A 12,970-nucleotide genomic window follows, 5' to 3' on the forward strand; every position below is an offset into this window, starting at 1 on the left:
TTGTTTCTGGTAGTTCAATATTTTACTTCTGTTTAAGTATATTCAAACAGATATTGTATTTTCTTCACACCGACATTGTAAATCTAAATCTTAGTGGCTCGTGACTTGTACTACCATTCCTTGGGATAGTTGTACTGTTTTTTGCATTTTTATACTATTATGATGATTTTTGATTTAGATTGTGGCATATGCTAGTTGGCTTACCTAGCAGGATGAGTTAGGTGCCATCATGACTTGGTGGGATATTGGATGTGACATTGAGGAGGAACCTAGTGAAATAAATAGAACGCTCCTTCATAAAGCTCAACCCAAGTTGAAGAAGTATCTAATTTTTGAGGAGAATTTTTGGAAGCAAATATTGGGTTTAAAGTGGGAGAGAAGGGTGATAGAAACATTCAGATTTTTCACAACATTGAGAGGAGGAAAATATTGCAACTAAAACAGATTCAAGAATCGACGGGTACGTTGTTATAATATATTGATTTGATGTCTTCAGAGGCTATTTTTTTCTTCCAAAAGCAGTTCACATAAGAAGAGGAGCCTCAAGACTTCTCTCTCCTAGAACATGTCCCAAAACTAGTCACACAAGAAGCCAACTTAAAATTTTGTATGATACGATCTTTGAAGGATGTGAAAAAGGTAGTTTTTGAACTTAGCGGTCCAAGTGCGGGTGGACCGTATGGATTTTTGGGTTGTTCTATCAATATTGTTGGGAGGTTGTTGGTTCGGATGTGTAGAATATTATGAGGGCCTTCTATGATGGACACACTTTGCAGAAATCCATCACACACAAACTTGGTTATCTTGCCGAAGAATCCTGTGGTTCACACATATTTGGATATGAAGCCGATTAGTCTTGGCAATTTCATAAATAAGGTTATTTCAAGAGTGGTTTATGACAAACTTGATGGTATCCTACCATCTATTGTCTCTAAAAACCAGTCTGATTTTCTCAAAGGGAGGAACATTATTGAGAATGTGCTACTTACACAAGAGATTATTACATACATAAGTTTAAGAGGTAAACCGGCCAATATGGTGATTAAGATTGACATGGACAAGGCTTAAGATAGGGTTTCATAGAGGTAACTATCGAATACTAGAGAAGATGGGATTTGCTAAAGTTTCTATTGATATGGTATGACGGTTATTAGCAAACAATTGGTATTCGGTGTTGCTCAATGGTCAGGCTAACGAATTCCTTCATTCTACTCATGGTGTAAAGCAAGGTGATCCTTATCTCCAACCTTATTCATCCTCCTGGTCGAGTTGATGTCTAGAGAATTAAATTCCTTATTCATGGATAAAAGCTCAATGGGTTTGGAATACCAAAATGGAGTGTTGAATTAAATCATATAGCGTATGCAGATGATACATAATTTATGCATCGGCTAATAAGGATTCCTTGGATAAGATTATGGGTGTATTGCAAGGTTTGAGAAGTCATCGGGGAAAAATGTTAATAGAGACAGACTTCCTTCTACATGCATGCTAATGTCTCTACGGCGTTGGTCAATCTAGTTGAACATAATACAAGTTTAGGGAGAGATGCCATTAATTTTGGACCATTCATATATATGCCTAGTGAGGTAAGGAAACTACTCACTATTGATAAATCTCAAGTCCCTAACATACGCATTGTGGCTGCAAAAGATTGGATACAATGAAGACATTTGTGCGGATGTAACGACCCAACCAATTATTTTATGTATTTGCTCCCTATTTCCCCTTTTGATGCTTCACACATGTGTAATCTTTAACTTTATGACTTGCAGGGTTGGTTAGTTTTGTTCCGGGAAGGTTTTGTGTTGATTTTGACCCTTTGGTTCTTGGCTTAGAAGCCTAAGTTAGAAATATTGACCAAAGTTTGACTTTTGTGAAAATGACCATGGAATGGTGTTTTAATGGCTCTGATAGGTTCGTATCGGGATTTTTTACTTGGCTGTATGCGCGGAATCGAATTCAGAGGTGCATAGGTTGATTTGTGTTGTTTTGCCGAAAGTTGGCAATTTGAGGTTTAGAAGATTTCCCAAGTTTGACCGTAGGTTGACTTTTGGATATCGGGTTCGGAATTTTGTTGTAGGACTTAGAATAGGTCTATTATGCAATTTAGAACTTATATGCAAAATTTTGTGTCATTTGGAGTTGATTTGATAGGATTCGGACGCTTGGTTGCAATTCTAGAGATTATTGAACTTTTCTTTAAAATTCATACATTTTGATATGCGATTCAGAGTTGTAAATGTTTTTTTGGATTTTGATCCCGCGAGCGAGTTTGTATGATATTTTTGGTCTGGTGTGGATGTTTAGTTTGGAGCCCCGGAGGCTCGAATGAGTTTCAGTCAGACGCGTTTCTGCATGGTTTGGACTAAAATAGAATTTTTTGGTGTGCTGGTGCTCTGATGTCTCAATTGCGAGCACCAACCATGCAATTGTAAGCATGGCAGGGGAGGCTCAGGTATCTCAATTGCAATACCTTTTTCGCAATTGAAAAGTAGTACCTGGGCAAGGTAGGATCACATTTGCGATAACAGTGTCGCATTTGCGATGGGAACAGTGTTCGCATTTGCGAACCCATTGTCGCATTTGTGACTTATCCCTTAGGCTGTCAGTAGCCGCTTTCACGAGGAAATCTTCACAATTTTGAGAGTTCGGAATTGCGAACCCTGTGTCGCAAATGCAACTTTTGCAACAGAACAAAACATAGAAAAGTCGGGATTTAGGTCTAATTTTTGCATATCTTAGAACCCTAGACTCGGTAGAAGTCGATTTGGAGAGGGAATTTTTATCAACAAACATTGGGTAAGTGATTCTAATCAATTTACAACTATATTTATTTATTATATCTTAGATTTAACATCAAATTCATGAGAATAAAAGTGGGAAAATTGGGGAATTTTTTCAAGTCTTTGAAAAATGCAAAATTGAGTTTTAAGAGTCGATTTAGACTCGGATTTGAAAACAAAATACATATGTGGACTCATGGGGTTATCGGTAGTCGAAATCTACGCTTGGACACGGGTTTTGACCGGAAGGGCCCGGCGTTAATATTTGTTGACTTTTTGGGAATTGTGTAAAGCTCAAAGCTTTATCTATTGTAAATTGTTTCCCTTGCATCGTTTGATGATAATAAGTTATTTTTGGTTAGATTTGAACCGTGTATAGGTGAATTTTAGGAAAAAAACTATATTCGAGGGTTGATTTGGCCTAGTTGAGGTAAGTATCTTACCTAACTTTGTATGGGGAACCACCCCTTAGGATTTGGATTTTTTGTGTTAATTGTACTATGTGGAAAACATGTATACAAGGTGACAAGTGAGTACACTGGCTATATGTGTATTTGGACCGGTTTAGACTTTAAGATTTCTTCCATGCCTTTTCTTGAAATTGTTATAACATGTTACATCTCTTGTTGTTAAATTTACTCTTACATGTTCTAGTTGATGTTGTTAGCATTCTTTATACCCTTTATTGATGTAATTGCTCTCATATGCTTTAGTTGAAGTTACTACCTCTGTTATTGTCTTGTTAATCCTTATTTGTTAAATTATTCTTACTTGAAGTTGTTATTTCGTGGAATATCTTCTTATTGAGTTATTGATGTTGAAGTTGTGGAAGCCATTATCACATTGTGGTTTAAGTTGTTAATTGTTGAGCATCCCTCATTTATTTTGTCGTTATTGAGATTCATGCACATTGTAATTGAGCCATGGGCTATAGGTTGTGATGATATCAATATTGTTGATTTTGGCAAGTGTTGTGGCATATCGGCATATGTGGTGCGAGTTGAATATTGTGTTGTGACATTGATACGCATGCGGTGATATAAGGATAGTGGTTGATACGTATGCAGTGAGATAAAGTGGGAATTTATACGCATGTTGCTAGTAAGGGAATTACTTGAAGCCATGCGGTGAGATAAGGGGGCTAAAATGCGTGTAGCTATTTTGGGAAAAATGAATTTCAAAACTAAATGTAAGGCTCACGCGGTGATATAAGGAAAGATTGTGATTGAAATTGTGAAATGTGAATATGAGGTGGTACCTCAGTTGTGATTCTTGTTGTACATTCCATGCTAAAAGAGTCTTGTTGTTTGAATAGTTCTTGTTGTTTTCTTCATTGTCTCACTGGCATTAGTCTGTGTTTGCCTACGAGTTGTTTCATTATGTGTTCACTATTTGTTGCCTTTTCCGCTTAACTTTCAATTGTTAGCTTATATTATTGAACTGCTCATCTATCATTTATTTCTATGCTTTCCATTATTAGACTATGCTATATTCTGTTAGGCTTTCTTATCATAGGTGTCTTGACCTGACTTCGTCACTACTCTACCAAAGTTAGGCTTGATACTTACCGGCTACTGTTGTGGTGTACTCATACTACGCTTTAATACATTTTTGTGCATATCCAGGTACATCTGCCCGTGCTGGACACCAGTGATTGATTGGCTATCTACGAAAACTTCAAGTTACACTTGCTCAACATGCGCATGCCTCGAAGTCACCTTCTGCTTTTAGTTGTATTACTGTTATCTCTTGATCCAAAATAGTATTGTATTTCGAGAATTCTAGCATACTCTTATAGAGCTTATGACTCGGTTCCACCAGATTTTGGGGAGTTATTTGTCAGTTGTATCTATTTGGGGTTCATGATAATGGTTTAATAGATAAAATTGATGTTTAAGTTATTATTTCTGCTATTTTTAAATCTATGTTAGGCTTACCTAGTCTTAGAGATTAGGTGCCATCACAACATCCTAAGGTGGGAAATTGGGGTATTGACAAGTTGGTATCACAGCACTAGGTTCCTGGGTATTACGAGTCATAGGAAAGTTTAGTAGAGTCTTGTGGATTAGTAGGGAGACATATGTACCTATCTTCGAGAGGCTACGAAATTGTTAGGAAATTCCACTCCTTTGATTCCTTATCATGCATATTGGTTGACTTCGAAATCTGAATCTTTGCCTTTCTATTCTCTCACAGATGGTGAGGACACGCACTGCTGGATCCAATGATCAAACACTCGCGCCCCCTACTAGAGTCACGTGAGGTCGAGGTCGGGGCAGAGGCTGAGGAAGGGCACGTGGTGCAGCTAGAGCACCTGCCCGAGTAGCGACGGAGGAGCCACCAATAGCTCTGATTGGGGGACAGGCACCCGAGGAGCCTGTTACTGGCCCTATACTTCAGGAGACCCTAGCACAGTTTTTGATCATGTTCTGTACCCTAGCTCAAGCGAGATTGATTCCCCTTGCACCAGCCACATCTCAGGCTGGGGGAGGAACTCATACTCCCGCGGCCCGTACCATAAAGCAGTGGGTCCACATGGATTAGGTCCCAGGTGTCATGCCATCACAGACAATTATTATGGTTCAGCCTGAGGCCAGGCCAATGGCATGTGAGGAGGAGAAGAAGATACATGAGAGGTTCAAGAAGTATGATTCTCCTACTTTCAATGGCATAGCTACCGGGTTTTCTAGAGAAGATCCACCGTATTATCCGCACCATGGGTATAGTGGAGGTGCGCGGAGTCACTGTTACAACATTTTAGCTGTCAGGAGCAGCGTATCAGTGGTGGCAGGCTTACCATGAGGGAAGACCAGTTGATGCAGCCCCACTCACTTGGGCTCAATTTTCAGAGATGTTTTTGAGAGAGTTCGTTCCCCAGACTATTCGGGATGCATGACGCACAAAGTGTGAGCAGCTGCATCAAGGGATTATGACAGTGCCAGAATATTCTATCAGATTCAGTGAGTTATGCCGACATGCACCTACCTTGGTTTCTACAGTCAGGGAGCGAATCCGCAGATTCATTGAGGGGCTCAACTATGGTGGTAGATTCAGCATGGCTTGAGAGTTGGAGACAGATACTCCATATCAGCAATTGGTAGAGATCGCACGAAGGTTGGAGGGTATGCGGGGCCATGAGAGGGAGGACAGGGAAGCCAAGAGGCCTCGAGATTCAGGAGGATATAGTGGTGCCCGCGCTCCAGTTGTAGCCCGTCATGGTAGAGGTTATATAAACCGCCCAGTTCATTCAGCACTTCCAGCTACTAGCGGTGCTCCCGCTATTCCGAGGACCCAGGTTGCCCATTATGCTAATCCACTTTCTAGTGCACCTCCTGCACGGGGTGCCTTCAGCGGTCAGTCCTGCCGACCAGGCCAGGGTTAGTTTCAGTATCCACGCCCACTCAGAGCTTGCTTTGAGTGTGGTGATACATTCATATGGTGAGGAACTGCCCCACACTCAGGAGGGATGCACCTCCACACGCTACACATGCTCCACGGATTCCACAAGGTCCACAGGGTTTGCAGGCCATGGTTGCCGCTCCAACTGCCCCACCAACTAGGGGTGGAGGTCAGGCGGGTAGAGATTGCCCTAGGGGGAGGTCAAACTCATTTCTATGCTTTTCTAGGTAGGATGGAGGCAGTTGCATCGGATGCTGTCATCGTAGGTATGGTTCCGGTTTGTCATAGGGATGCATCAGTCTTCATTGATTAGGGATCCACTTATTCATATGTGTCATCTTACGTTTCTCCGTATTTGGATATATCTAGTAATTATTTGAGTTATCCTGTATATGTGTCCATGCATGTGGGAGATTCTATTATTGTAGACCGTATTTACCGGTCATGTTTAGTTGTCATTGGTGAGTTTGAGTCCATAGTTGATCTATTGTTACTCAATATGGTAGACGTTGATGTGATCTTGGGCATGGACTGGTTGTCGCCAAATTATGCTGTTCTGGATTGTCACGCAAAGACTGTGATACTGGCAATGGAGGGGTGCATTGGATTATATTCCTAGCAGGGTTGCGTCCTTCTTAAGACACAACGGATGGTTGAGAAGGGGTGTGATGCATACTTAGCATTTGTGAGAGATATTAGTGCCAGTACTCCTACAAATGAGTTAGTTTCGGTAGTGATAGATTTACCAGATGTATTTTCAGATGAACTTCCCGGCATGCCGCCCGATAGAGATATCGATTTTGGTATTGACTTGTTTCCAAGTACTCACCCCATTTCTATTCCACCATATCGTATGGCACCTATGGAGTTGAAAGAGTTGAAAGAGCATCTTCAAGAGTTGCTTGATAAGGGTTTCGTCCGGCCTAGTATTTCACCTTAGGGTGCTCCGATTTGTTTGTGAAGAAGAAAGATGGATCTATGCAGATGTGCATTGATTATAGGCGGCTAAACAAAGTAATAGTAAAGAACGATTACCCATTACAGCGCATTGATGACTTATTGGACCAGCTTCAGTGTGCCAAAGTGTTCTCAAAGATTGACTTGGGTCGAGGTATCATCCAGCTGAAGATTCGAGATTCGAACCTCTCAAAGATTGCTTTTAGGACTCAGTATGGTCAGTATAAGTTCCTTGTGATGTCAATTGGGTTGACCAACGCTCCACCAGTATTCATGCACCTGATGAATAGTGTATTCTAGCCATATCTTGACTCATTCGTCATTATTTTTATTGATGACATCTTGGTATATTCTCGTAGCCGGGACGATCATGACCAGCATTTGAGAATCGTGCTCCTGACCTTAAGGGAGAAGAAGTTATATGCACAATTCTCGCTTGCTAAGTTTGCCCACAACAACAACTACCAATCAAGTATTCAGAAGGCTCCTTATGAGGCCCTATATGGGAGGCGATGTCGTTCTCCAGTTGGTTGATTTGAGCCAAGGGAGGCTAGGTTGTTGGGCACCGATTTAGTTCAAGATGCCTTAGAGAAAGTCAAGTTAATTCAGGATCGACTTCGTACGGTTCAGTTTAGGCAGAAGAGTTATGCCGATCAAAAGGCTCGTGATGTAGCATTTATGGTGGGAGAGAGGGTTGTGCTGCGGGTTTCACCCCTGAAAGGTGTGATGAGGTTCGGGAAGAAGAGCAAGTTGATCCTAGGTATATCGGTTGTTTTGAGATCCTTGAGAGGGTTGGTGAGGTGGCCTATAAGCTTGCATTGCCACCCAACCTATTAGTAGTTCACCTGGTGTTCCATGTTTTTATGCTCCGAAACTATTATGGTGATCTGTCCCATGTTGTAGATTTTAGCTCAGTCTAATTGGATAAGGATTTGACTTATATTGAAGAGCCGGTGGCTCTATTGGATAGACAAGTCCGAAAGTTGAGGTCAAAGAGTATTGTTTCAGTGAAGGTCCAATGTAGGGGTCATTCGGTTGAGGAGGTGACCTGGGAGACCGAGCACGACATGTGGAGTCATTATTCTCATATTTTCATCACTTCAGGTACATCTCTATGCACGTTCGAGGACAAACCTTTATTTTAACAGGGGGAGAATGTAACGACCTGACCGATCATTTTGTGTATTTGCACCCCATTTTCTCTTTTGATACTTCACACATGTGTAATTTTGACTTTATGACTTGTGAGGTTGGTTAGTTTCGTTCCAGAAAGGTTTTGTGTTGATTTGGACTCTTTGGTTCTTGGCTTAGAAGCCTAAGTTAGAAATATTAACAAAAGTTTGACTTTTATGCAAACGACCATGGAATGGTATTTTGATGGCTCTGATAGGTTCGTATCGTGATATTTTACTTGGGCATATACCCAGAATCGAATTCGGAGGTCCTTAGGTTGATATGTGTTATTTTGCCGAAAGTTTGTAATTTGAGGTTTAGAAGATTTTCTAAGTTTGACTCTAGGTTGACTTTTGGCTATTGGGTTCGGAATTTGGTTTTGGGACTTGAAAAAGGTCTGTTACGCTATTTAGGACTTGTTTGCAAAATTTCGTGTCATTTGGAGTTGATTTGATGGGATTATGACGCTTGGTTGCAATTTTAGAGATTCTTAAACTTTTCTTTGAAATTCATGCGTTTTGATGTCCGATTCGTAGTTCTAGATGTTATTTTTGTGTTTTGATCGCGTAAGCAAGTTCATATGATATTTTTGGACTCTTGTGGATGTTTCGTTTGGAGCCCGGGGGCTCGGATAAGTTTCTTACGCGTTTCGGCATGGTTTGGACTGAAATAGGATTTTCTGGTGTGTTGGTGCTATGATGTCGCAATTGCAAGCACCAGCCTCGTAATTTCGAGCATGGAAAGCGAGGCTCAAGTATCGTAGTTGCGATACTTTTTTTCTAATTGTGAAGTAGTACCTGGGCAAGGTAGGATCGCATTTGCGATAACAGTGTCGCATTTGTGATGGGAACAGGGTTCGCATTTGCGAACCCATTGTCGGATTTACGACTTATACCATAGGCTGTTAGTAGCCACTTTTGCGAGGAAATCTTTGCAATTTCGAGGGTTCGCAATTTCGAATCCTGTGTCGCTATTGCGACATCTGCAACTGAACAAAAGTTAGAAAAGTCGGGATTTAGGTCTAATTTTTCATATCTTAGAACCCTAGACTCGGTAGGAGGCGATTTAGAGAGGGGATTTTCATCTACAAACATTGGGTTAGTGATTTTAATCAATTTCCAACTATATTTTATTATTATATTTTAGATTTAACATCCAATTCATGAGAATCAAAGAGGGAAATTGGGGATTTTTGTCATGTTTTTGAAAAATGAAGAAGTGAGTTTTAAGAGTCGATTTGGACTAGGATTTGAAAATAAAACACATATGTGGCCTCATGGGGTTATGGGTAGTCGGAATCTACCCTTGGACCCGGGTTTTGACCGGGCTGGCCGGGGGTTAACTTTTGTTGACTTTTTAGGAATTGTGTAAAGATTAAAGCTTTATCTATTGTAATTCGTTTCCCTTGCATCGTTTGATGATATTAAGTTATTTTTTGTTAGATTTGAGCCGTGTGGAGGCGAATTTTAGGGGAAAATCTATATTTGAGGGTTGCTTTGGCCTAGTTGAGTTAAGTATCCTGCCTAACTTTGTATGGGGAACTACCCCTTAGGATTTGGGTTATTTGTATTAATTGTACTATGTGGAAGACATGTACACAAGGTGACGAGTGAGTACACGTTCTATTCGTGGTATTTGGACCGGTTTATACTTTTAGATTTCTTCCATGCCTTTTCTTGAAATTGTTATAACATGTTACAACTCTTGTTGTTAAATTTACTCTTACATGTTCTAATTGATGTTGTTAGCATTTCTTATACCCTTTATTGTTGTAATTTCTCTTATATGCTTTAGTTGAAGTTACTACATCTCTTATTGTCTTGTTAATCCTTATTTGTTAAATTACTCTTACTTGAAGTTGTTATTTCGTGGAATATCTTCTTGTTGAGATATTTATTTTGGAGTTGTGGAAGCCATTATAACATTGAGCTTGAAGTTGTTAATTGTTGAGCATTCCTCATTCATTTTGTTGTTATTGAGATTCTTATGCATATTATAATTGAACCATGGGCTATAGGTTGTGATGACATCGGTAATGTTGATTTTTGCAAGTGTTGTGGCATATGGACACATGTGGTACGAGTTGAATATTGTGTTGTGATATTGATACTCATGCGGTGATATAAGGATAGGGGTTGATACGCATGCGGTGAGATAAGGTGGGAATTTATAGTGTGTTTCTAGTAAGAAAATTACATGAAGCCACACGGGGAGATAAGGGTGCTAAAATGCGAGTAGCTATTTCGGGAAAAATGATTTTCAAAACTAAATATAAGACTCACGCGGTGATATAAGGATAAATTGTGATTGAATATTGTGAAATGTGAATATGAGGCGGTACCTCAGCTGTGATTCTTGTTGTACATTCCATGCTAAAGGAGGCTTGTTGGTTGAACATTTCTTGTTGTTATCTTCATTATCTCATTGGTATTAGTCCATGTTTGACTACGTGTTGTTTCATCATGTGTTCACTACTTGTTGCCTTTACCGCTTAAATTTTCGTTGTTAGCTTATATTATTTAACTGCTTATCTATCATTTACTTCCACGCTTTCTATTATTAGACTATGCTATATTCTGTTAGGATTTCTTATCCTAGTAGGTGTCTTGACCTGGCCTCGTCAGTTCTCACTAAGGTTAGGTTTGATACTTACTGGGTACCATTGTGGTGTACTCATACTACCGAGGTTATGTGCCTTATCCTAGCACGAAAAAGGACAATGATGATTGGGTAGTTATTTTGAAAGTTAAACCTCGGGATGTTATTGAACTTCCTGATGAGGGCAATAACATCAACTCCAGAACCGAATCTTCCATTCCAAGTTGAAGAAGTTGAAGTCCATTTGATAGATATGAATTTTACCACTGATGAGAATATAATCTTACATGATCCAAATGGGGATGTAATTGAAATGGTTGAACCCATTGATGATGAATTATTGATAGAGCATCAAGAATTCGAAGAAGAATCTTCAGAAGACGAGTATGAAACTGAGGATGATAATGAGGAGGATGATGAGGAAGAGTTTGAAGAAGAAATAGATGATGACTAGTGTGTTGATAAAAATGCACTATTATATTTTTATTGAATTTTATTTTTCTAGTAATCTATGTGGTATGTTATAAGTCATGCATCTATTTTGTAGTATAATATATAGAGAATTAAATTGAATATCACGTTTGTAGTAATCTAAATGGTATAATACTCTTCTAGCTTACGTTGTATTATGCCTCTTTTTACATTAGTCTGACTCTTGTTTTTGTAGCAGTAGAATAATATTTATTATCAACTTAATAGTGTTACTTGATTAATCTGTCTAAATTAAGAATTAATTGGAGCTAAGGTCGTTGTATTTTGGTCTGAAGAAGTTATCAAATTCAGTAATTCAGTGACTAGTTCAAGCATTGGATAGTGTAGATATTTTTTTTATTGTGTTATGTCTCTTTGTATCAATTTAATAGTGTCTTTATGATATTGTCTTTAGCAGAACATTTTATTTTGAAGCTTCATAAGCCATATGTTATTTACATATGCATTGTTTCATATCCTTCTTTTATTTATTTATTTATTTATTTTGTAGATATGCCTCGAGGTAGAGGTCGAGGTAGCGTAGGCCGTGTAGGTAAATCTTCAGTTAGGGGTAATTTGGCTACTCATGAAAATATGCCTATTGTTCTCATTCCCATAATTAGTCCTTAACAAGGTGGTACGAGTTCCTCGGATGGACCAGATCACATCAATCAAGTTCAAATATGAGGTCCTAGTAGTACGCCACCTATTCAGACATCAGGTCATAGTAGTACCCCAACTATTAATTTGGAACCATCTCAAAATACCCCTAATCAGAGCAACACAATAGGCGAGGGTACATCTTCTCAAAGCAACATAATAGGAAAAACTGAGTGTAGCAGTACCCGCGGGCCGCAGACGCTTCTTACTATTTCTCCTACAGGGTTAGTCCATACTTGTACTATTATTTTTGGTATATTTTTATTGATATATGGTATGCCTTTAAATAATCTCTTCTAATTTGTTCAGGTTAGAGCCTTCATATGAATGCTCTAAGTGTATAGCTAAGTCTTTCAAGCATGAACTTGATCCTAATTGAGTCAACTGGAAAAGCGTCTCAGATGAGATAAAAAAAAATTATTTGAAGAATTCAAGGTATAATTAATCACAATTGGATTTAGAAAGTATATTAACTTTTATATGTAACTTATTAATGTTATTACTTTATAAAATTATTTCAGAAGGCATTCTACTGGGATTCTTCAATTGATAGTGTTGAGCGGAACCAATGGGAGCGTAGGGCAGCAAAAAGATACAGTGATTTTGTTAGCAAACTAAAATCAATTGGGGTGCAACCGGAGTCTATTCCAAATAATGCGTGGAAAAGTTGGATGAGACTTTGGAAAGATCCTAAGTGTGTTGAAAAGTCAGAAATAAATGCAAAATATCGTTGTGCTGGGAGCGGAGTTGCCACTGGGACTCACACAGGTGGCTCTATCAGTGTTGGGGAGCATCGCAAGAGACTTGTAAGTGTATATAAAATATCTGAAAATCTCATTTAAGTTTGCTCTAATTCGAATCTGAATCTGAATTTCATTTGAATCTAAAAATCGAAGCTTTTTTTTTGGCAATCTCATTCGAATCTG

The 12,970-nt window shown here is 39.1% G+C and overlaps 1 protein-coding gene and 1 pseudogene across 1 annotated transcript; both read left to right on the top strand.

Annotated features, from left to right (window-relative positions):
* Nucleotides 1-759: 759 nt before the first annotated feature.
* LOC138895876 (uncharacterized) lies at nucleotides 760-1,068 on the top strand. Its single transcript, XM_070180619.1, has one exon. The coding sequence runs from the start codon at nucleotides 760-762 to the stop codon at nucleotides 1,066-1,068; it is 309 nt and encodes a 102-aa protein (XP_070036720.1).
* Nucleotides 1,069-11,091: 10,023 nt separating this feature from the next.
* On the top strand, nucleotides 11,092-12,456 carry LOC104088273 (uncharacterized; annotated as a pseudogene).
* Nucleotides 12,457-12,970: the final 514 nt, after the last annotated feature.

Source organism: Nicotiana tomentosiformis, chromosome 7 (genome assembly GCF_000390325.3).
Source record: "Nicotiana tomentosiformis chromosome 7, ASM39032v3, whole genome shotgun sequence".
Classification (NCBI taxonomy): Eukaryota; Viridiplantae; Streptophyta; class Magnoliopsida; order Solanales; family Solanaceae; genus Nicotiana; species Nicotiana tomentosiformis.

What these genes read in the sequence shown, in the direction of transcription:
- LOC138895876 (XM_070180619.1), top strand. Translation starts at nt 760, where the DNA reads ATGGACACACTTTGCAGAAATCCATCACACACAAACTTGGTTATCTTG.